At 51.7% G+C, this 25295-nt stretch overlaps 1 protein-coding gene across 1 annotated transcript in view; it reads left to right on the top strand.

Annotated features, from left to right (window-relative positions):
• Positions 1-25295, top strand: part of PLVAP (plasmalemma vesicle associated protein) — a 29871-nt gene that overhangs the window by 2607 nt on the left and 1969 nt on the right. The window contains 5 exon segments of the mRNA XM_060233118.1: positions 3649-3745; positions 7372-7535; positions 9579-10031; positions 14612-14864; positions 17155-17279. Coding sequence (XP_060089101.1) covers positions 3649-3745; positions 7372-7535; positions 9579-10031; positions 14612-14864; positions 17155-17279 — 1092 coding nt within the window.

Here is a 25295-nt window from a genome sequence, read left to right as displayed (position 1 = left end):
TTTCTGCAAAAAGCCATATGTGGCATGGTGGCATCAGGGGGTGTGGCCTAATATGCAAATGAGTCCCTGCTGGGCTTCTTCTACAAAAAGCCACATGTGGGACAATGGTGGCATCAGGGGGTGTGGCCTAATATGCAAATGAGTCCCTGCTGGGCTCTCTCTACAAAAAGCCACATGTGGGACAATGGTGGCATCAGGGGGTGTGGCCTAATATGCAAATGAGCCCCTGCTGGGCTTTTTCTGCAAAAAGCCATATGTGGCATGGTGGCATCAGGGGGTGTGGCCTAATATGCAAATAAGTCCGTGCTGAGCTTCTTCTACAAAAAGCCACATGTGGGACAATGGTGGCATCAGGGGGTGTGGCCTAATATGCAAATGAGCCCCTGCTGGGCTCTCTCCACAAAAAGCCACATGCGGGAAAATGGTGGCATCAGGGGGTGTGGCCTAATATGCAAATGAGTCCCTGCTGGGCTTTTTATACAAAAAGCCATATGTGGGGCCATGGTGGCATCAGGGGGTGTGGCCTAATATGCAAATGAGTCCCAGCTGGGCATTTCCTACAAAAAGCCACATGTGGGACAATGGTGGCATCAGGGGGTGTGGCCTAATATGCAAATGAGTCCCTGCTGGGCTTTCTCTACAAAAAGCCACATGTGGGACAATGGTGGCATCAGGGGGTGTGGCCTAATATGCAAATGAGTCCCTGCTGGGCTTTTTCTACAAAAAGCCATATGTGGAACAATGGTGGCATCAGGGGTGTGTGGCCTAATATGCAAATGAGTTCCTGCTGGGCGCTGTATTTTACAAAAATAGCCCTGGTTTCTAGCACACGAAAGCTCACATTCTGAAAAAAAACCCTTGGTTGGTCTTAAAGGTGCAACTGGTCTCTTGCTTCCTTAACACCCAGTCATTCAGCTCACCCGGCTCCGGGTTCAGGTTCAACCCATCTCGCCTCCCCTGATGGCAGCTGCTCTCCAGGGCCCTGGTGGTCAGAGGAAGGTCTTTCCTAGTCCTAGTTTCCTGAGACCCTTTCAGCTTGAGCTGTCAGGAGCTGAACCTGCAACTTTCTACCGAGTCAATGCCTGTTAGTTTAATTTGGTTTAACAAAGCAGGAGTCAAGGAGCACCTTTAAGAACAACAGGCTTTTGCTCAGAATGTAAGCTTCCGTGTGCGTGCACACTTCTCCAGACGAGGGGATGGGGTACAGTGAGCAGAGCTACACGTAGCTGGTGGGGCTTAGAATGCAAAGTGGTACAAAGCTAAAATCCAATAGCAGAATAGTAAAATTAACAAATTCAGAAAACCTTTGATCCGGGTGGCATTAGCATGGGAAACCAATAAAACCGGAACATGTCAGAATGGGAGAATGTCTGTGAATTATTCAATTGGTAATAAGCCTGGGCCAAAATGAGGGCATTTCTTTCCTAGAATTTTTTCCTGTTCGCCTAATTTACCTTTTAACATGTAACATAAATATATATATACCAGTTTGATATAGTGGTTATGTGCGTGGACTCTTACCTGGGAGAACCGGGTTTGATTCCCCCACTCCTCCACTTGCAGCTGCTGGAATGGCCTTGGGTCAGCCGTAGCTCTGGCAGAGGTTGTCCTTGAAAGGGCAGCTGCTGTGAGAGCCCTCTCAGCCCCACCTGCCTCACAGGGTGTCTGTTGTGGGGGAGGAAGGAAAAGGAGATTGTAGGCCGCTCTGAGACTCTGTCCTGGAACGGGTAGCTTCTGGGAGAGCCCTCTCAGCCCCACCCGCCTCACATGGTGTCTCTTGTGGGGGAGGAAGGGAAAGGAGATTGTAAGAAGAAGAAGACATTGGATTTATATCCCGCCCTCCACTCCGAAGAGTCTCAGAGCGGCTCACAATCTCCTTTCCCTTCGTCCCCCACAACAGACACCCTGTGAGGTGGGTGGGGCTGGAGAGGGCTCTCACAGCAGCTATCCTTTCAAGGACAACCTCTACCAGAGCTATGGCTGACCCAAGGCCATTCCAGCAGGTGCAAGTGGAGGAGTGGGGAATCAAACCCGGTTCTCCCAGATAAGAGTCTGTACACTTAACCACTACACCAAACTGGCTCTCTGAGCCACTCTGAGACTCTGTCCTAGAAAGGGCAGCTGTTGGGAGTGCTCTCTCAGCCCCACCCACCTCACAGGGTGTCTGTTGTGCGGGAGGAAGGGAAAGGAGATTATGAACTGCTCTGAGACTCTGTCCTTGAAAGGGCAGCTTCTGGGAGAGCCCTCTCAGCCCCACCCACCTCACAGGGCATCTGTTGTGGGTGAGAAAGATAAAGGAGCTTGTAGGCTGCTCTGAGACTCTGTCCTTGAAAGGACAGCTGCTGTGAGAGCCCTCTCAGCCCCACCCACCTCACAGGGTGTCTGTTGTGGGGGGAGAAGATATAAGAGATTGTAAGCCGCTCTGATTCTCTGATTCAGAGAGATGGGCAGGGTATAAATCTGCAGTCTTCTTCAAGTTTGCCATTAGGGAAAAATGCATTAAAATATAGTGGAGGATGGGTTTCGTATATGTTTAGTTTAGTTTAATTTCTTTGGAGGACTGGAGAAGGCAATGGCAAGGAAAGGAAAGGTTCCTTGTACAAGCATCAGTCGTTTCCAACTTTGGGGTGATGTTGCTTTCAAGTTTTCACGGCAGACTTTTTACAGGGTGGTTTGCCATTTCCTTCCCCAGTCATCTACACTTTCCCCCCAGTAAGCTGGGGACTCCGTTGACCAACCTCGGAAGGATGGAAGGCTGAGTCAATCTTGGGCCGGCTACCTGAATCCAGCTTCCGCCGGAATCGAACTCAGGTCATAAGCAGAGAGTTCAGACCACAGTACTGCAGTACTGCTGCTTTACCACTCTGCGCCAACATAATTGTCTAATGTTTAAGAGCACGAGCCCCGTGGCACAGAGTGTTAAAGCTGCAGTACTGCAGTCCTAAGCTGCGCTCACGACCTGAGCTCGATCCCAGCGAAAGCTGTTTCAGGTAGCTGGCTCCAGGTTGACGCAGCCGTCCATCCTTCCGAGGTCGGTCAAATGAGTGCCCAGCTTGCTGGGGACAAAGCGTAGATGGCTGGAGAAGGCAATGGCAAACCACCCCGTAAAAAGTCTGCCGTGAAAACATTGTGAAAGCAACGTCACCCCAGAGTTGAAGAAGAAGAAGAAGAAGAAGAAGAAGAAGAAGAAGAAGAAGAAGAAGAAGAAGAAGAAGAAGAAGAAGAAGAAGAAGAAGAAGATGATGATGATATTGGATTTATATCCCGCCCTCCACTCCAAAGAGTCTCAGAGCGGCTCACAATCTCCTTTCCCTTCCTCCCCCACAACAGACACCCTGTGAGGTGGGTGGGGCTGGAGAGGGCTCTCACAGCAGCTGCCCTTTCAAGGACAACCTCTGCCAGAGCTATGGCTGACCCAAGGCCATTCCAGCAGATGCAAGTGGAGGAGTGGGGAATCAAACCCAGTTCTCCCAGATAAGAGTCCGCACACTTAACCACTACACCAAACTGGCTCTCCAGTTGAAAACGACTGGTGCTTGCACAGGCGACCTTCCCTTTCCTTGTCAACCAAAGATGGCATCTCTAGCCATCTTCTTTCCCAGTTCCGTATCGGCCGTCGGGAATAAGGATCTCGTGATCTTTCTGCAGCTGAAGATTCAAACGCAACTTCGTCAGTCTGACAACATGGCCCAGAGCGCCCGGGTGTGCTACGAAGTTCTGAATTACTTCAACGCTACCTATCCAGGTAAGAAATCCCCTTCCATGGGGGCCAGCCTCATCTGGAAGTCAAAGGTGCAAAGAGTTCATCTCCTTGATCTGTCTTTCCACCCGTCGTCTCTTCCCCCTTCCTACCACATCTCTAGAAAGAGAACAGTGCAAAAATCCCTTGAATGGAATTCCTAATTCGAATTCCCCCCCAAGCAGGACGTCTGCTACTTTGGACCCCGGGTCTGTCTCATGATTTCTGTTTCCCCTCTTGTCGCTCTGTCCGAGGATGGGCTGACAACTCATGGCCACCCCATAGCTGCGGCCCTCAACTCCTGGTACTGGTCCGTGGCCTGTTAGCAACCGGGAAAGGCGCCACACCACCCCTTTCACCTGCCCAGGACCCAGGCGGACAAAAGAGCCGGTGCAGCCTCGCTCCCAAGCTTCCACCCCTTGCAACCTTAGAGTGGGGCCACACCACTGCTGTGACCTTCCTACCCCTCATTTATAGACCCACCAAGAGATCAGCAGCCTGCCCTATAGGGCCACCTCTGGAATTCTGGCCACGTTACTCCCTTCCCTGGATGTTGGCATTCCTAACTGGTCTCAGACTCATAGAATCATAGAGTTGGAAGGGACCCCCAGGGTCATCTAGTCCAACCCCTTCACAAGGCAGGAAACTCACAAACGCCTCCCCCTAAATTCACAGGAACTTCATCGCTGTCAGATGGCCATCTAGCCTCTGCTGAAAAACCTCCAAGGAAGGAGAGCCCACCACCTCCCAAAGAATCATAGAATCCTAGAGTTGGAAGGGACCCCAGGATCATCTAGTCCAACCCCCTGCACAATGCAGGAAACTCACAAGTACCTCCCCCTACATTCACAGGATCTTCATTGCTGTCAGATGGCCATCTAGCCTCTGTTGAAAAACCTCCAAGGAAGGAGAGCCCACCACCTCCCGAAGAATCATAGAATCCTAGAGTTGCAAGGGTCCTCCAGGGTCATCTAGTCCAACCCCCTGCATAATGCAGGAAACCCACAAACACCTCCCCCTAAATTCACAGCATCCTCATTGCTGCCAGAGGGTAATCTAGCCTTTGTTTCAAAACTGCCAAGGAAGGAGAGCCCACCACTTCCCGAGGAAGCCTGTTCCACTGAGGAACCGCTCTAACGATCAGGAAGTTGGAAACTTTTGATTTAATTTCAACCCGTTGGTTCTCACCCTACCTTCTGGGGCCACAGAAAACAATTCCACCCCATCCTCTATATCAGTGGTCCCCAACGTTTTTGGCACCACGGACCGGTTTTGTGGAAGACAATATTCCACGGACCTGTGCGTGGGGGGGTGCGATGGTTTCGGGATGGTACAACGGTGCATTTTATTTCTATTAGACTGGTGTGGTGCTGAAGTGTGCAGACTCTTATCTGGGAGAACCAGGTTTGATTCCGTACTCCTCCACTTGCAGCTACTGGAATGGCCTTGGGTCAGCCAGAGCTCTTGCAGTTGTCCTTTAAAGGGCAGCTTCTGGGAGAGTCCTTTCAGCCCCACCCGACTCGCAGGGTGTCTGTTGTGAGGAAGGAGGGGAAAGGAGATTGTAGGCCGCTCTTAGACTCTGCCCTTGAAAGGGCAGCTTCTGAGAGAGCACTCTCAGCCCCACCCGCCTCACAGGGTGTCTGTTGTGGGGGAGGAAGGGAAAGGAGATTGTAGGCCGCTCTTAGACTCTGTCCTTGAAAGGGCAGCTTCGGGGAGAGCCCTTTCAGCCCCACCCGTCTCGCAGAGTGTCTGTTGTGGGGGAAGATAGGAAAGGAGATTGTAGGCCACTGTTAGACTCTGTCCTTGAAAGGGCAGCTTCTGGGAGAGCCTTTTCAGCCCCACCCGACTCGCAGGGTGTCTGTTGTGGGGAAGGACGGGAAAGGAGATTGTAGGCCGCTCTGAGACTCTGCCCTTGAAAGGGCAGCTTCTGAGAGAGCTCTCTCAGCCCCACCCACCTCTAGGCTTCCCAACCCTCCCGCCCTGGCGGGGGACCCCAGGATTTCCGCCGTCTTCTCCCACTCCCCCAAAAAACGGAAGCGGGGGGAGGGGGGGGAAATGGTGAGCTGCCCCATCCCGGAGCCGGCGAGGCCGCCGCGCCGTGCTGTGCCGCTGCCGCCCTCTCCCCGCCCAGTGAGGCCGTAGGCGGTGGGCCCGCCGGCGCCCAGCAGCAGGAGGAGGCGGTGGCGGAGGAGCTGTCGGCCGAGGGCCTCGCCGGCGGCGTTGGCGCAGCAGTGGGGCAGCAGCAGCGCGGCGAAGAGGACGGGCGCGGCGGAGGCGGTGGAGCCAGGCGCGGCCCAGGGCGTTGAGGGAGCTCTTGAAGGGGTGCAGGAAGGTGCCACACAGCACGGCCGCCCCGCAGCACAGCGCGCCCGTCATGCATAAGGCCTGCCGGAGAGGCTTCTCCACGCGCGGCAGCGCCGGAGGCCGAGGAGGAGGCCCCAAGCCTCCGGCCTCGCTCTCCATGCCCGCGCCACCGCCCTGCTTCACCCAGGCCTCCAGCCTCAGGAGGCCGCCGAGGGGTGGGGAGAACGAGCAGGAGGAGTAGGGAGGGACAGCTGCTAATGCGGCTGCGGTGCGGGAACCTCCGGCCCGCCTCGCCCGGGGCCTGCTTGCATCAGGAGGGTGGCCAGGAAAGCCCCGCGGAGGCCGCCCGGGCAGGCTTCTCCCAGCGCTCTTCAGGCGCCAGGTTTTGATGGCAATTATGCTTGTCACAGCCTTGATGTTGGCTCCACCCCTAACATCTCCTGGCTCCACCCCCAAAGTCTCCTGGCTCCACCCCCAAAGTCCCCAGATATTTCTTGAATTGGACTTGGCAACCCTACCCACCTCACAGGGTGTCTGTTGTGGAGGAGGAAGGGAAAGGAGATTGTAGGCTGCTCTTAGACTCTGTCCTTGAAAGGGCAGCTTCTGGGAGAGCTCTCTCAGCCCCACCCGCCTAACAGGGTGTCTGTTGTGGGGGAAGATGGGAAAGGAGATTGTAGGCTGCTGTTAGACTCTGTCCTTGAAAGGGCAGCTTCTGGGAGAGCACTCTCAGCCCCACCTACCTCACAGGGTGTCTGTTGTCGGCGTGGAAGGGAAAAGAGATTGTAGGCCGCTCTGAGACTCTGTCCTTGAAAGGGCAGCTTCTGGGAGAGCTCTCTCAACCCCATCCGCCTCACAGGGTGTCTGTTGTGGGGGAGGAAGGGAAAGGAGATTGTAGGCCGCTCTTAGACTCTGTCCTTGAAAGGGCAGCTTCTGGGAGAGCTCTCTCAGCCCCAGCTGCCTCACAGGGTATCTGTTATGGGGGAGGAAGTGAAAGGAGATTGTAGGCCGCTCTTAGACTCTGTCCTTGAAAGGGCAGCTTCTGGGAGAGCTCTCTCAGCCCCACTCGACTCACAGGGTGTCTGTTGTGGGGGAGGAAGAGAAAGGAGATTCCAGTACCTGCAAGTGGGGAATCAAACCCGGTTCTCCCAGATAAGAGTCTGCACACTTAACTACTACACCAAACTGGAGGCCTGGTCCCGCACTGAGGCCCCTGTTTTCCTCAGGCTCCATCTTGAAATCTCCAGGAATTTCCCAACCTGAACCTGGCAGACTTCCCCCACTTCATCCCCTAGCTTTGCTCCTTCCTCTGCTTTTCCGGCCTTCCACAGACAAAGTGAGCAACCTTGAAGTTCAGCTGAAGAACCAGGCTTTGCTGGCCGAACTGGAGCAGAAGCAGCTGGCCCAGGAGAACCAGCGCCTGCAGGCCCAAGCCAAGAAAGCGGAGCAGGAGGAGGTGGCCTGCCAGCAAAAGGTGCTCCAGCTCCAGACGCAGGTGTGTAGGCTTCCCAATCCCCAGGTCCCAGCGGGGGATCCCCCGGTTTTACAGGCTTTCCCCCTGCCCCCACAGCTCTAGAACTCGAGCAGGTTTAGACACCTGCAAACAGGCCACATTTCAAACTGTGTGTGTGTTTATGTGCCTTTTTTAAAACAGTCCCGTGGCGCAGAGTGGTAAAGCTGCAGGGGGTCCAATTCTATGAGCCCCCAAAGAAGGTACCCCTTATCCTTCATTATTTCCTATGGAAGGAAGGCATTTAAAAAGGTGTGTGGTTCCCTTTAAATGTGATGGCCAGAACTCCCATTGACGTCCAATGGTGCTTGCCACACCCTTGCTCCTGGTCCCACCCCCCAAAGTCTCCTGGCTCCACCCCCAATGCCTTCTGGCTCCGCCCCAATGTCTCCTGGCTCCACCCCCCAATGTCTCCAGGCTCCACCCCCAAGTCTCCTGGTTCCATCCCCAATGTCTTCTGGCTCCACCCAAGTCTCCTGGTTCCATCCCCAATGTCTTCAGGCTCCACCCCCAAGTCTCCTGGCTCCCTGCCAAAGTCCCCAGATATTTCTTGAATTGGACTTGGCAACCATGCTTCCAATGGAGGGAAGTTATTTAAAAGGTGTGATGGCCAGGCCTCCCTTTGGAGTTCAGTTATGCTGGTCACAACCTTGCTCCTGGCTCCACCGCCAATGCCTCCTGGCTCCACCCCACAAAGTCTTCAGGCTCCACCCCCAATGTCTCCAGGCCCCACCCACAAAGTTTCCTGGCTCCACCTCAACATCTCCAGGCTTCACCCCAAAGTCTCCTGGCCCCACCACCAATGTCTCCAGGCTCCACCCCCAAGTCTCCTGATTCCACCCCCAATGTCTTCTGGCTCCACCAAAGTCTCCTTGCTCCACCCCCCAATGTCTCCAGGCTCCACCCCCAAGTCTTCTGGTTCCACCCCCAATGTCTTCTGGCTCCACCCAAGTCTCCTTGCTCCACCACCAGTGTCTCCAGGCTCCACCCCCAAATCTCCTGGTTCCATCCCCAATGTCTTCTGGCTCCACCCAAGTGTCCTTGTTCCACCCCCCAATGTCTCCAGACTCCACCCCCAAGTCTCCTGGTTCCACCCCCAATGTCTTCTGGCTCCACCCAAGTCTCCTTGCTCCACCCCCCAATGTCTCCATGCTCCACCCCCAAGTCTCCTGGTTCCACCCCCAATGTCTTCTGGCTCCACCCAAGTCTCCTTGCTCCACCCCCCAATGTCTCCAGGCTCCATCCCCAAGTCTCCTGGTTCCATCCCCAATGTCTTCTGGCTCCACCCAAGTCTCCTTGCTCCACCCCCAATGTCTCCAGGCTCCACCCCCAAGTCTCCTGGTTCCACCCCTAATGTCTTCTGGCTCCACCCAAGTCTCCTTGCTCTACCCCCCAATGTCTCCAGGCTCCACCCCCAAGTCTCCTGGTTCCACCCCCAATGTCTTCTGGCTCCACCCAAGTCTTCTGGTTCCACCCCCAATGTCTTCTGGCTCCACCCAAGTCTGCTTGCTCCACCCCCAATGTCTCCAGGCTCCACCCCCAAGTCTCCTGGTTCCACTCCCAATGTCTTCTGGCTCCACCCAAGTCTCCTTGCTCTACCCCCCAATGTCTCCAAGCTCCACCCCCAAGTCTCCTGGTTCCACCCCCAATGTCTTCTGGCTCCACCCAAGTCTCCTGGTTCCACCCCCAAAGTCTTCTGGCTCCACCCAAGTCTCCTTGCTCCACCCCCAATGGCTCCAGGCTCCACCCCCAAGTCTCCTGGTTCCACTCCCAATGTCTTCTGGCTCCACCCAAGTCTCCTTGCTCTACCCCCCAATGTCTCCAGGCTCCACCCCCAAGTCTCCTGGTTCCACCCCCAATGTCTTCTGGCTCCACCCAAGTCTCCTTGCTCTACCCCCCAATGTCCCCAGGCTCCACCCCCAAGTCTCCTGGTTCCATCCCCAATGTCTTCTGGCTCCACCCCAAGTCTCCTGGCCCCACCCCCAAAGTCCCCAGATATTTCTTGAATTGGACTTGGCAACCTTACAGGTGCAGAAAGTCGGGGAGCTGGAGAGCCAGGTGACCAGCGAGATGCAGTCTGCCAGCCAGAGCATGAAAGACGCCGTGGGCAGGGCGCTGCCCAGCCAGACCTTCTGGAGCTGCAACACAGAGGAGGTCCGCAGCCTGCACACCACCTGCCTCAATCTCTCCAAGCAGCTGGACGGCTACGTGGCCGCCCTGGGCCAGCGGCTGGAGGAAAGGGTCAACGCCGTGGCCAGGGAGAACGCCGTGCTGCAGAAAGAGAAGGCGGCCTGCTCCCACGAGCGCCAGGAGCTCCACGCCAGACTCACGGCGCAAGAGCAGCGTGCAACGCAGGAGAGGGACGCCCTCCAGCTGGCCTGCAGCACCGAAAAGACAAAAATCTACATCGAGCAGCAGAAACTCTTCGGCGAGAAGGAAACCCTACGGCAGGAGGTGGACCGGATCAAGCAGAAGTGTCTGGTATTTATTGAAATCGATTTCAAATATGGTGTCTTCTTGTGCAGGCATTCGGGCTGAAGGGGGGCTTTGGACCTGCCTGTCATGGGGTGGGGGGTATTTCGGGACAGCCACCAGCAGGGAAGGAAAGCAACGCCACAGTAAAGCTGCAATACTGCAGTCCAAGCTCTGCTCACGACCTGAGTTCGATCCCGGCGGAAGCTGGGTTCAGGTCACCGGCTCCAGGTTGACTCAGCCTTCCATCGTTCTGAGGTGGGTCAAATGAGGACCCAGCTTGCTGGGGGGAAGTGTAGAGCAGGGGTGTCAAACATGTAGTTCGGGGGCCGAATCAGGCCCCCGGAGGGCTCCTATCAGGCCCCCACGCAACTGACCGTCATCTACTTCCTTCTCCCTATATCTTGCTTTCTTCTGCCTAACAGCTTGCTTTGCATGGCTTGCTCAATCGCACAGGAGCTAAAGAGCAAAACCTCTATTTTCTCCATTGGCTGAGGCTCCTCCTTTGGGGAAGAATAGCTTGCTTTGCCAGGCTCTCTCAATTGCACAGCAGAGCTACTAACAAATAAGATCAACACCCCTGGTGTAGAGGACCGGAGAAGGCAATGGCAAACCAACCCCGTAAAAAGTCTGCCCTGAAAACGTCGTGATGCGACGTCACCCCAGAGTCAGAAACGACTGGTGCTTGCACAGGGGACTACCTTGACCCCTTAGGGTTGCCAACTTCCAGGTGGTTACCACAGAAAAAGAGGTTTCAGCATGAATGCAAGCCAAAAAAATACTGCTACAAACAGTACCCCTGAAAAAAAATGCAAATGCTTCGATCCTAATATAATTTTCAACCAGTGTATACAATGTCTTCGTACCTTCCCTCCGAAAACGCTTTCAATTACGATTCATTACAAAACACATCAATCGCGCCCCCAGTTTCCAATAGAGGGATTAGTAGTCTTCAACAATTCCTTCCTTCAGTAAATAAAGCTCATAATACAGTCCATGAAATGTTCTCCGCAGCTGAGAACGAAACGTCTGGAAGGAAAACTTTCTCCAGTAGAACACGGCACTTGAGCCCGAAAGATTCTACAAACCCTAATGATGTTGCCAGCCGTGAAGACCTGAAATCTTTGAGTCCATGAAAAGTTCTGAAATCCTTTCCAGTAGGAAGGACCAGGAAATCCTTACAACCTTCATAAGACGTCCCCTCTAGATTTCAAGACGTTTCAAGACAGGTCTTCTTCAGTTATCAGGCTGTCAAACTGGAACCCGATTTCAGTGACTTCTAACACAGACTCAAGATTCATCGCTTACAGTAGAATCAATACTGTGCCTATAACAATAACTGAATACCGAACCTATTGATCCTACTGTGATTCTATGAACCTTGAGTCTGATCTGTGGGTATCTGGGGCTCTAGAGGGACTGTTTTGTGAGGTAGAGGCACCAAATTTACAACATATTATCCAGTGCCTTTTCCCAAAATACCCTTCAAGTTTCAAAAGGATTGGAGCAGGGGGTCCAATTCTATGAGCCCCCAAAGAAAGTGCCCCTATCCTTCATTATTTCCAAAGGAGGGAAGGCATTTAAAAGGTGTGCTGTCCCTTTAAATGTGAAGGCCAGAACTCCCTTTGGAGTTTACTTGTGCTTGTCATACCCTTGCTCCTGGCTCCACCCCAATGACTAACCTGACCTCTTTTGGGGGGCAAATGTCTACCTTGCTGGATAGTTTATCTTGTTTTCAGTAAGACTTTCGATAAGGGTTTGTAGAATCTTTCGGGCTCAAGTGCCGTGTTCTACTGGAGAAAGTTTTTCTTCCAGACGTTTCGTTCTCAGCTGCGGAGAGCATCCTCAGTGGCGTTGCAGCCGGAGCAGGCGCTCTGACTTTCTTGGCTGCTGTGCATTGAAGAAAAACTTTCTCCAGTAGAACACGGCACTTTATTTATTTGTTTGTTTGTTTGTTTGTTTATTTGTTTGTTTGTCCCCACATGTTCCCCAGAGAGCACTGAGGTCAGGAACACAAAATCTCCTCACTATCCCCGGGCCAAAAGAAGCCCGCCTGAAAGCCACCAGGGAAAGGGCTTTCTCCGTTATGGCCCCCGTATGGTGGAATCAGCTGCCGGAAGAGGTGAGGGCCCTGCGGGACTTAGCGCAGTTCCGCAGGGCCTGTAAGACGACCCTCTTCCGGCTAGCCTATACCTAGCCTACATTTAGCTAGGATAACAACCTGAGGAAACTGGCCAGCCATCTGTTCATAGGAAACTGCATTACTCTGTTTTAATGTTTTAACTGTTTAAATTATTTAATTGTTTTACATTTGAAATTGTTTATTTTTAAGTTTGATTAATTGTTGGAAGCCGCCCTGAGCCATCCGTGGGAAGGGCGGGATATAAATCCCAAATAAATAAATAAATAAATAAATAAATATTTTAAGATTTATATCCCGCCCTTCCCAACAAGTGGCTCAGGGCAGCTCACAACACAAAATCTCACATAAATAAAGTTTAAGCATATAAACAATTAAAACGATTAAAACATTTAAAGCGTTTGAACCATTTAAAACATTAAGGACAGCAGAAATCTAGTAACCACACTTAGGTTTCATGTGCCAGCTAGTTGTAAGCCAGCCAGAAGAGGGTTGTCTTACAGGCCCTGCGGAACTGAGCAAGGTCCCGCAGGGCCCTCACCTCTTCCGGCAGCTGGTTCCACCAGGAAGGGGCCATAACAAAAAAGGCCCGGTCCCTGGTTGATTTTAATCGGGCTTCTTGAGCCCGAAAGATTCTACAAACCCTAATGATGATGCCAGCCGTAAAAACCTGAAATCTTTGATAACTTTCGATAAGGTTTGGCATACTGTTCTTGTTGACCAATTGGAAAGCTGTGGTTTGGATCCTGTTACTGTTAGGTGGATCTGTAACCAGTTGACACCCAAAGAGTGCTTGTGAATGGTTCCTCATCCTCTTGGAGAGGAGTGACAAGTGGAGTGCCTCAAGGATCTGTCCTGGGACCTGCTTTGTTCAACATCTTTATCAATGATTTGGATGAAGGAATAGAGGGAATGCTTATTACATTTGCAGATGATACTAAATTGGGAAGGGTTGCGAGCACAGAAAAATCCAATGCATAAGGATAGGATGGGGGAGACTTGTCTTGGTAGTAGTATGTGCCAAAAGGATCTAAAGGACTTAGTGGATCACACACTGAACACGAGTGATCAGTGTAATGCAGTAGCTAAAAAGGCAAATGCAATTATGCGTTGTATCAACAGAAGTTGATGGGTTGTGAACTGGCAGAGACTGACGAAGAGAGAGATCTTGGGGTCGTGGTAGACAACTCACTGAAAACGTCAAGACAGTTTGCGATTGCAATTAAAAAGGCCAACGCCATGCTGGGAATTATTAGGAAGGGAATTGAAAACAAATCAGCCAGTATCATAATGCCCCTGTATAAATCGATGGTGTGGTCTCATTTGGAATACCGTGTGCAATTCTGGTCACCGCACCTCAAAAAAAAGATATTATAGCATTGGAAAAAGTGCAGAAAAGGGCAACTAGAATGATTAAAGGTTTGGAACACTTTCCCTATGAAGAAAGGTTAAAACGCTTGGGGCTCTTTAGCTTGGAAAAACGTCGACTGCGGGGTGACATGAGAGAGGTTTACAAGATTATGCGTGGGATGGAGAAAGTAAAGAAAGAAGTACTTTTCTCCCTTTCTCACAATACAAGAACTCATGGGCATTCAATGAAATAGCTGAGCAGTCCGGGTTAAAACGGATAAAAGGAAGTACTTTTCACCCAAAGGGTGATTAACACGTGGAATTCACTGCCGCAGGAGGTGGTGGTGGCTACAAGCATAGCCAGAGGGGATTGGATAAAAATATGGAGCAGAGGTCCATCAGTGGCTTTTAGCCACAGTGTGTATATATGTGTGTGTGTGACACAGAGTGTTGGACTGGCTGGGCCACTGGCCTGATCCAACATGGCGTCTCTTATGTTCTTATGTTCTTAAGTTCAGATCATGGGAAGTGATGGTATCACTTTACTCTGCTCTGGTAAGACCCTCACCTGGAGTATTGGGTTCAGTTTTGGGCACCACAATTTAAGAAGGATATAGACAAGCTGGAACGGGTCCGGAGGAGGGTGACGAAGATGGTGAGGGGTCTGGAGACGAAGTCCTATGAGGAAAGGCTGAAGGAGCTGGGGATGTTTAGCCTCGAGAGGTTCTTGGTATAAGCTTTCATGTGTGCTTATACCCATGTGTGCTTATACATCTGGGGTGGCCAACGGTAGCTCTCCAGATGTTTTTTTGCCTACAACTCCCATCAGCCCCAGCCGGCATGGCCAATGGCTGGGGCTGATGGGAGTTGTAGGCAAAAAAAAAAAATCCCGAGAGCTGCCATTGGCCACCCCTGATATACATGAAGGGATCCACCCAGAATAAAACTTTTTCGGTCTTAAAGGGGCCACAGGACTCAAACTTAAGTTCTGCTGCTTCAGACCAACACAACGGCTCGCCCAAATCTATGCGTAAATGCAAGTTTGCAGTGCTCTTGTCCCCAACCCAATAACCCTGGGCTTTTTGTCTCCCTGCTGCAGGTCCCCTCCCTGTCCAACCCCGTCATGAGGGTGCCTGGAGCTTTGGGTGGCACCAACCCCATCGCCAGCTTCCCCGCGAACTTCAACCCTGTGGGGGCACCGAACACCTTCAATCCACATTGGTCGAGGACTGGAGGAGTGCCCGTCTTCCCTAGTGCAGTCCGCGACCAGGGGCCGCAAGGAAACCTGCCTGCTCCTCGCAGCTTTGCCCCAGTCGGGAATATCGGCTCCCCCAGGACTTCAAGCCGCAGTGGTGAGCCAGCTGCTCTGGGGCAGTGGGTGCCGTGGGGAGGCCTTGCCCCCAGCTGGTAGTCTCGAGAATGACAGGAGACTTGGGAGACCCTGGCCTGGGAGAGGGTTGGGGTGCCAACCTCCCAAGGGGGCCCAGCGTTCTCCCCATATGAACCTATGAAGCTGCCTTATACTGAATCAGATCCGTGGTGCATCAAAGCAGTGGCTCTCCAGGGTCTCAAGCGGAGGTTTTTCACGCCTACTTGCCTGGACCCTTTTTAGTTGGAGATGCCGGGGATTGAACCGGGGACCTTCTGCTTCCCAAGCAGATGCTCTACAACTGAGCCACCGTCCCTACATCTCCATCACCTATTGCCTGGACCCTTTTGAGTTGGAGATGCCGGGGATTGAACCTGGGACCTTCTGCTTACCAAGCAGATGCTCTACAACTGAGCCACCGTCCCTCCATCTCCATCACCTATTGCCTGGACCCTTTTGAGTTGGAGATGCCAGGGATTGAACCTGGGACCTTCTGCTTACCAAGCAGATGCTCTACCACTGAGCCACCATCCCTACATCTCCATCACCTATTGCCTGGACCTTTTTTAGTTGGAGATGCCAGAGATTGAACCTGGGACCTTCTGCTTCCCAAGCAGATGCTCTACCACTGAGCCACCGTCCCTACGTCTCCATCACCTACTGCCTGGACCCTTTTGAGTTGGAGATGCCGGGGATTGAACCTGGGACCTTCTGCTTCCCAAGCAGATGCTCTACCACTGAGCCACCGTCCCTACGTCTCCATCACCTATTGCCTGGACCCTTTTTAGTTGGAGATGCCGGGGACTGAACCTGGGACCTTCTGCTTACCAAGCAGATGCTCTTTCACTGACCCACTATCCCTCCCCAGGTTTCAGATTTAGCAGGAGCTCACAGGAGCACAGCTCCTGAACCTTTGGTTCCCTGTCCTCTTCCCCACCTGCCTTGTCCATTGAATCGGAGGTGTGGCTGCATAACAATCCCTGGATTAGGTAGGGTTGCCAAGTCTGATTCAAGAAATATCTGGGGACGTTGGGGGTGGAGCCTGGAGACGTTGAGGGGGTGGTGCCAGGAGACACTGGGGGTGGAGCCATGACCAAGGTTGTGACAAGCACAACTGAACTCCAAAGGGAGCTCTGGCCATCACATTGAAAGGAATTGCACACCTTTTAAATGCCTTCCCTGTGTCCCTGGGTCGGGGAATGCGCATAGTGTGTGTCTGGGGCCCTGGAAGATGGGGAGAGCACGGACCAGGGTTCTTGCCTGAAGGAGTGAGTGTTCTTCCGCATGAGATGCTTCCAAATACGTCGAAGGCTTTCACTGCCAGCGTTCGTTAGCTGTAGATTTTCGGAGCTGTGTGGCCGTGCTCCAAATTAGCCAGCCTCCAAATTAATACACTACAAATAACTCTTGGAAAAAATGCAAATTGTTTGGAAGGCTGTGTGATTAAATTTCCACCTGCACCCTACTGTTGGAGAATACTGCACAACAGAACATCGGACATGATTGCCTCTTTATGACTTTGGGTGTGGGCATATGCTCCTTTCAGATTTGTTATAATTTGTGGTTCATTCTGAGAAACAATTCACATTTTTTTCCCTAAGAGTTATTTGTAGTGTATTTATTTGGAGGCTGGTTCTCGCAAAGGTTTGTTGTTACCTTTCCCCCCCAATCCCCGGGGAGGAGGGGGGGCAGTGGATCCCCCAGTTTGGAGGCCTCCCCCCAATTTCAGGGTCATCAGAAAGCGGGTGGGGGGGAGGGAAATGTCTGCTGGGCACTCCATTATTCCCTATGGAGACGAATTCCCATAGGGTATAATGGAGAATAGATGTGTGGTATCTGAGACTCTGTGGGGGGGGCTGTTGTTTGAGGTAGAGGCAGCGAATTTTCAGCATAGCATCCAGTGCCTCTCTCCAAAGTACCCTCCAAATATCAAAACGATTGGACCAGGGGGTCTAATTCTATGAGCCAGAAAAGAAGGTGCCCTTATCCTTCATGATTTCTAATGGAGGGAAGCCATTTAAAAGGTGCACGGTCCCTTTCAATGCGATGGTCAGAACTCCCTTTGGAGTTCAGTTGTGCTTGCCACACCCTTGCTCCTGGCTCCACCCCCAAAGTCCCCAGATATTTCATGAATTGGACTTGGCAACCCTAGTTTCGCCGGCAGCTGTGACTGGCATCCACAGAGGTATAACCTGGAAAACTGGAGTTCTTTCTTTTACAGCCCAGAAAAATCTACACCAACTAACGCCTCCAAATGTTTGCTTCTTGCTTAGGCTATGACAAGCTGGAAGATGGCAGGAAGCCAATTGGAGCAGACACAATTCCCCCTGCCCAGCAGTCCCCAATGAAGCCCGCTGGAGAACCCAGGTGCTTGTCAGAACTTGTGCTACCTCAGTGGGTGGGGCCAAGAGAGGGGCTGGAGTTTGGGGCAGATCCAAGTGGCTGTTCAGCATCTAAGAACAGAAGAGAAGCCCTGTTGGATCAGGCCAGTGGCCCATCCAGTCCAACCCTCTGTGTCATATAAGAACATAAGAGAAGCCCTGTTGGATCAGGCCAGTGGCCCATCCAGTCCAACACTCTGTGTCACTAAGAACATAAGAGAAGCCATGTTGGATCAGGCCAATGGCCCCTCCAGTCCAAAACTCTTTGTCACATAAGAACATAAGAGAAGCCATGTTGGATCAGGCCAGTGGCCCGTCCAGTCCAACACTCTGTGTCACACAGTGACCAAAAAACCCAGGTGCCATCAGGAGGTCCACCAGTGGGGCCAGGTCACAAGAAGTCCTCCCACTGTTGCCCCTCCTAAGCACCAGGAATTCAAAACATCACTGCCCCAGACATAAGAACATAAAAGAAGCCATGTTGGATCAGGCCAATGGCGCATGCAGTTCAACACTCTATGTCACACAGTGGCCAAAAAAACCCAGGTGCCATCAAGAGATCCATCAGTGGGGCCAGAACACCAGAAGCCCTACCACTGTGCCCCCCCCCCCCCACCAAGCACCAAGAATACAGAGCATCGCTACCCCAGATGGAGAGTTCCAACAATAACCTGTGGCTAAGAGCCACTGATGGACCTCTGCTCTGTATGTTTCTCCAGTCCCCTCTTGAAGCTGTCTATGCTTGCAGCCGCCGCCACCTCCTGTGGCAGTGAATGCCATGTGTGAATCACCCTTTGGGTAAAGAAATACTTCCTTTAATCCGTTCTAACCTGGCTGCTCAGCAATTTCATTGCATGTTCACGAGTTCTCGTATTGTAAGAAAGGGAGAAAAGTACTTCTTTCTCTACTTTCTCCATCCCATGCATAATCTTGTAACCTTCTATCATGTCATCCTTCAGTCGACGTTTCTCCAATCTAAAGAGCCCCAAGCGTTTTAACCTTTCTTCGTAGGGAAAGTATTCCAACCCTTGAATCGTTCCAGTGGCCCTTTTCTGCACTTTTCCCAGTGCTAGAATATCTTTTTTGAGGTGCGGTGCCCAGAATTGCACACAGTATTCCAAATGAGGCTGCACCGTGGAGGGGCGCCATTTTGATGACGTCCCTTCCGGGTGACGTCATCGTGCCAGCGACATGGAGGGAGGTTACCCACCTGGATTGGGAGGTTGGCAGCTCTATTTCCCCATGGGTCAAAAAAACAAAACAAAAACCCTGACTGCTTGGAAGGGTTATGAACAGGCCTCAGATTCAGCAGGAGCCCTTCCTATGGCTGCAGTACATTCAGGAAAGCTTCTGGACCTTTCTGAGGGTTCCCCCTCTTCCTCCCCACCTACCTACCTTGTCCATTGAATAGCAGGTGCAGCTGCATAACAATCCCTCGATTAGGAGAACGGGCAGCCAACCAGCCAGCCCCAAGGGGCTTTGCCACACCCCCAGCAGCCCTCATGAACCCCTGGAGAAACCCACAGCACCCTTTCTTATGTGATTTTGGGTGGTGGGTGTTTTGCTAGCTTTTTGACTGGGAGGGGCAGCCCAAGAGAGCCCCAGGTGAGCGAGGCCTGCTTGGGCTGGCTGGATCTCTAGCCAGCCCAAGCAGGCCTCGCTCGCCCGGGGCTCTCCTTTCTTGCATCGGGTTGCTTTTGGCTGGGGGGAGGGCATATGCTAATGAGTTATGCTAATGAGCTCCGTTACCTAGTTTTCTACAAAACGACCCCTGGTTACGAACGTTTGCAGAGGAGAGAAAACATGGTCCTTGACCAGTTTCACTCCCATACGCTATAATGTTCAGTTTTCTTGGGGGGGGGGGGAATGTTGGGGGTTTTTATCCGTTTTTACCATTCCCATCATGCTTTTTTGCATTTGCTTTCTCCTTCTAGTGGTTAAGGGGGTGAGCAGATCACTAGCAACAGCTCCTGGCTGAGCGGATTGTGAAACAACCCGGGAGAAACCTGCGAGGGGCCACGACTGGAAAGTCTCTGTGGGGATGTGCGCTTTGGACCGGCAAGAGAGAAGAGGAGGCCCTGGGCAGCACTCTTGAATGGCAGTCCCAAGATCTTGGTCTTGCCCGCTTTGCACTGGTGCCCCCTAGCTCCGGCACAACTCATGTACATAGGTCTTTCTCCAGGTGGCACTGCTCTTGTTTCGATACCCCTCACCTCATGAAGAGTCCTTCTCCTCCCCACCACCACCTAGACACCACCAGACACAACAGGTGCTGCATGATTCCACCACCAGGGCACCCACAACCCCACAGGCTCTCCTCCCCTGCAGACTGGTTGGGAGGGTGAAACTGAGATGGTCCCTGTATTCAGAGCCCAGAAGAGAGCCAGTTTGGCGTAGCGGTTCAGTGCGCGGACTCTTATCTGGGAGAACCGGGTTTGATTCCCCACTCCTCCACTTCCAGCTGCTGGAATGGCCTTGGGTCAGCCAGAGCTCTTGTAGGAGTTGACTTTGAAAGGACAGCTTCTGGGAGAGCTCTCTCAGCCCTACCCACCTCACAGGGTGTCTGTTGTGGGGGGAGGAAGGGAAAGGAGATTGTAGGCTGCTCTGAGCCTCTGTCCTTGAAAGGGCAGCTTCTGGGAGAGCTCTCTCAGCCCCAGCCACCTCACAGAGTATCTGTTGCGGGGGGAGAAGATATAGGAGATTGTAGGCAGCCATGAATCTCTGATTCAGAGAGAAGGGCGGGGTATAAAACTGCAGTCTTCTTCCATGGAGAACGGAGGCAATTAAGCATTGCAAATATAACAGAGGGTTTTTTTTAAAAAAGATTTCCTATGGCTGCAGTACACTCAGGAAAGAAACAATGCTAATATGCCACAACGCCAAGCCGATCTGAGCCTGTCAGGAGAGGACAGGATTATAAATATAATATAATAAAATTTAAAAATAAACGTTTGCAAAATCTGAGAACGGACCGTGAATCCAGTTTGAGGCTGGCTTCAGTAAGAACGGAAGTCCTCCTGCCACATATTTAAGACACACTATGTTATGTTTTAATGTACACACCGACGGTATATGCACGATGTACAGCATTACATGTAGCTCTATGTAAAACCAGAGTTGTTGTTTTTTTTTTAATTAAATTGCTTTCCCTCCTTTCATTGTATTAGCCGGGACAGGAAAATGGCTTTCCGGTTTGGGACAAACAGAAAGGGAGTTCTCATTCCCTTCTTGACATGAAGAAAGCCCTGGGTTCCATTGCTATTTACGGGGTGGATCAAAACGGGTGGCTGAGTCAGACTGTCTGGAGCGGTAGAAAAGAGCAAGACCTATTTCGCACTCGCCTTATGCCGCCCTCACACTCCTCTTCTCTGCGGAGCTTCTGTCGGATTTCACGCTATCTGCTCCGGGGCAGCGACTTGCTTCGCCTTTTTTGTGCGGCAAAACCCCCCTGGTTTTTAGAGGATCTTGTTTGCTGTGCAGAAGAGGAGCAGAAGAAGATATCGGATTTATATCCCACCCTCCCTTCCAAATCTCAGAGTCTCAGAGCTGCTCACAATCTCCTTTCCCTTCCTCCCCCACAACAGACACCCTTTGAGGCGGGAGGGGCTGAGAGAGCTCTCCCAGAAGCTGCCCTTTCAAGGACAGAGTCTCAAAGCGGCCTACAATCTCCTTTCCCTTCCTCCCCCACAACAGACACCCTGTGAGGTGGGAGGGGCTGAGAGAGCTCTTCCAGAAGCTGCCCTTTCAAGGACAGAGTCTCAGAGTGGCCTACAATCTCCTTTCCCTTCCTCCCCCCCAATAGACATCCTGTGAGGTGGGTGGGACTAAGAGAGCTCTCCCAGAAGCTGCCCTTTCAAGGACAGAGTCTCAGAGCGGCCTACAATCTCCTTTCCCTTCCTCCCCCCTTTCAAGGACAAATCTCGCTATGGCTGACCCAAGGCCATTCCAGCAGCTGCAAGTAGAGGAGGAGTGGGGAATCAAACCTGGTTCTCCCAGATAAGAGTCCGCACACTTCGCCACGACACCAAACTGGCGGAGAGACTTGCAGCCCCAGGGCAGATAGTGTGAAATCCGATGGAAGCCCCTCGGAGAAGAGTAACGTGACAGCGAGGTAGGTCTAGTGGAGAATCGGTCCAAGACTCCAGTAGTACCTTCCAGACTAACACCATTTGTGGCCTCAGGAGAGGAGCTTTGTTAAGTGTAGAAGCTTGTATGACTCACGAAAGCTACCTTGCCACAAATTTGCCTGGTCTTTAAGGTGCTCCTGCTCTTTTCTATCGTATCGAGGGGGTTTTAGGAAAGGCCTTCCTCCACCCTACAAACTCCACAGCCAGTCAGAGGGGACAAGATGGACCCAGGGTGAGATTCTGTCTTAGATGAGCCTTGCTCTGCATCGGACATTCCAGAGGCCTCTCTCATCGGCTCCTTTGTGCTGATCTGCAGCTCTCTCCATTATAAACGATTTGTCTGTGTTTGCAAAGCCGTGTTATCTTTCCTGGCAAGCATGCAGGGGTGCGCTACCGAACCTCAGGGACTGAATCCTTGACCAATAAATGCTCGATGAAAATATGGCCTGTGGTCACACTTGATGGGGGCATTTGGGTTTGCTTGTTGAGACGCTGCAAATAGGCTTCCTCGTGAGGAGAAACTAAGGTTGCCAAGTCCAATTCGAGAAATATCTGGGGACTTTGGGGGTGGAGCCAGGAGACTTTGGGGGTGGAGCCGGGAGACATTGGGGGCGGAGCCAGAAGCAAGGATTTGACAAGCATAACTGAACTCCAAGGGAGTTTGGCCATCACATTTAAAGGGACAGCACACCTTTTAAAATGTCTTCCTTCCATAGGAAATAATGAAGGATAGGGGCACCTTCTTTTGGGGCTCATAGAATTGGACCCCCCCCCATAGAATTGGACCCCCCAAACTTGGGGTGGGGCACTTTGGGGAGAGGCACTAGATACTATAGTGAAAATTTGGGGCCTCTACCTCAAAACACAGCTCCCCCAGAGCCTCCGAAACCTCCAGATCAATTCCCCATTATCTCTCGGCTTGACTTCGCGAACAAAGATTTAAGAAAGGTGCAGTAGTCCATGTCTGCTGCAGGCTCGCTGGTGGCTGACAAGACCAATGCGGGACAGTCAGGTCCGGCCACAGTGGCTGCAGGGAAAAGTCTGATTTGGGGTTGATGCTGTAGCAGTGCGATTCTTCCTCAATCTCCTTTTGTCCTCAAGACCAGCTATGCGTGCATTCTCAAAGGAAGAGAGCGCCCGGTGGATGGTGTGCCTCCATGCTTTGCAATCTGAGGCTAGGTCAGACCACTGGTGATGGTTGATGCAACAGGTACCAAGGGATTTCTTCAAGGAGTCCTTGTATCTCTTCTTTGGTGCCCCTCTATTTCGATGGCCAGTGGAAAGTTTGCCATACAGGGCAATCTTGGGACGGCGGTGGTTTTCCATCCTGGAAATATGCCCTGCCCAGCGCAGCTGCGTTTTCAACAGCAGTGCCTCGATGCTTATAACCTCCGCCCGCTTGAGCACTTCAGTATAATTCCCCATTATACCCTGTGAGAATCGATCTCCACATAGGGAATAATGACGTGCTCAGCAGACGTTCCCCCCACCCCCGTTTCTGGTGACTCTGAAGTGAGGGATTGGCCTCTCTACTCACGGGTTGCTGCCAGCTTCTTCACAGCAACACAGACACCCCATCCCAAGAGGAAGCCTTTCCAATTGGAGGCTGGAGCCTCCGGAGGGGGGGAAAAATCACATGGTGGCTTTGGGGGCGGGGCTTCCCCCCTTCGACCAGCAGACTGGGGTGGGAAGGAGCCTGGGAAAGCGGAAGAAGCCCCACTGGGACCTGGGGATTGGCAAGCCTAGGAGGAATGCGGGCAGCCACTCACAGGCTTGGCTGAGCAGAAGCTCACCAAGAAAAAGCCCAAGGAAGGAGGGCCGACATTGCCCCCTTGCCAGCTTGGCTACCGACTCACCAGGAAAAGCCCAGTTAGGCTAGCCACCTTCTGGGACAACTGAGACTCATCAAGAAGCAAGCTGTCATGGGCCCAAAGAGGCACTGCTACATGCCAGGCCGAACCAAGAGCAGAAATACCGCCTCTCCAGAGACACTCGTGCTCCACACTCTTGCACCCATGTTCCTGCACGCCTGAGCCACAACAAGCTCCTACACACTTGAGCCACAACCAACCTAGAGTGCCAGTTTGGTGTGGTGAAGTGCGCAGACTCTTATCTGGGAGAACCGGGTTTGATTCAATACAAGAAGTTGTGGGCATTCAATGAAATTGCTGAGCAGTCAGGTTAGAACAGATAAAAGGAAGTCCTTCTTCACCCAAAGGGTGATTAACATGTGGAATTCACTGCCACAGGAGATGGTGGCGGCTACAAGCATAGCCAGCTTCAAAAAAATTTGGCCACTGTGTGACACAGAGTGTTAGACTGGAAGGGCCATTGGCCTGATCCAACATGGCTTCTCTTATGTTCTTATGATTCCCCACTCCTCCACTTGCAGCTGCTGGAATGGCCATGGGTCAGCTATAGCTCTTGTAGGAGTTGTCCTTGAAAGGGCAGCTTCTGAGAGAGCTCTCTCAGCCCCGCCCGCCTCACAGGGTGTCTGTTTACAGCGAGGAAGGGAAAGGAGATTGTAGGCTGCTCTGAGACTCTGTCCTTGAAAGGTCAGCTTCTGGGAGAGCTCTCTCGTCCCCACCTATCTCACAGGGTGTCTGTTGTGGGGGAGGAAGGGAAAGGACCTTGAAGGCCACTCTGAGATTCTGTCCTTGAAAGGGCAGCTTTTGGGAGGAATCTCTCAGCCCCCCCCCGCCTCGCCTCACAGGGTGTCTGTTGTGGGGGAGGAAGGGATAGAAGATTGATAGATAGATAGATGAATTTATTGTCATTGTTCTCAACAAAAAGAGAGCAACGAAATGAGGTGCTCTTCCACAAACATACCAACACATCAAACACACATATTCATAAACCATTTAAATACATCTAAAACCATTAAACCATTTAAACCATTAAAACCATTTAAATACATCCAAAACGGATAAACATTCATAAAACCATTTAAACCATTAAATAAACATTCATAAAACCATTAAACATTCATAAAACCATTAAAACCATTTAAACCATTAAATACATCTAAAACAGATAATCCTTCATAACCCTGCATTTAACCTAACCACAGCACTTGGATAGAAACTGTCCTTAAATCTGTTTGTCCTAGCCTTCAACACTCTATATCGTCTACCTGACGGTAAGATCTCAAATAGCAAATGGCCCAGATGTGAAGGGTCCCTTAGGATCATTTGTATCTTCCTTTTACATCTCATATTATACAGATCCACCAATGAGGGGAGAGAACATCCGCAAATCTTTTGTGCTCTTCTCGTCACTCTTTGGAGCACCCTTCTCTCTGCTTCCGTGCAGCTCCCAAACCACGCGCAGAGGCAATAAGATAAAATGCTCTCAATGGAACTACGATAAAAGGCAACCAGCAGACCCCCTGACAGTTGTAGTGATCTTAAGAGTCTTAAGTAGTATAGTCGTTGCTGGGCCTTTTTCTCTAGAGCTAAAGTATTTGCCCCCCATGTTAGATCCTGTTTCATGGTAATTCCCAGAAACTTCCATTCTGTCACCTGTTCTACCATAACACCATCAATAGACAACGGCTGGGTGTCCAAACTACTCTTCCTGTAATCCACTATAATTTCCTTCGTCTTATTTATATTTAAAATAAGATTATTTACTTTACACCAAAGGGACAGCTGTTGAACTTCCCTCCTGTACGCAGACTCATCATCCTCAGAGATGAGCCCTACCAACGTTGTATCATCTGCATACTTAATGATTTTGTTACTCAGACTGCTAGAAACACAATCAGACGTGTAAATAGTGAAAAGAAGTGGACTCAAGACACATCCCTGAGGGGTGCCAGTATTTAAGATCTTCACGGAGGAAATATATCCATCCATTTTAACCCTTTGTGAACGACCTGACAAAAAATTCAAAATCCACTCACAT

This window comes from Heteronotia binoei, chromosome 2 (genome assembly GCF_032191835.1).
Source record: "Heteronotia binoei isolate CCM8104 ecotype False Entrance Well chromosome 2, APGP_CSIRO_Hbin_v1, whole genome shotgun sequence".
Classification (NCBI taxonomy): Eukaryota; Metazoa; Chordata; class Lepidosauria; order Squamata; family Gekkonidae; genus Heteronotia; species Heteronotia binoei.
Note: the sequence above shows the minus strand (reverse complement) of the source record. Positions and strands in the feature narration are given on the sequence as shown.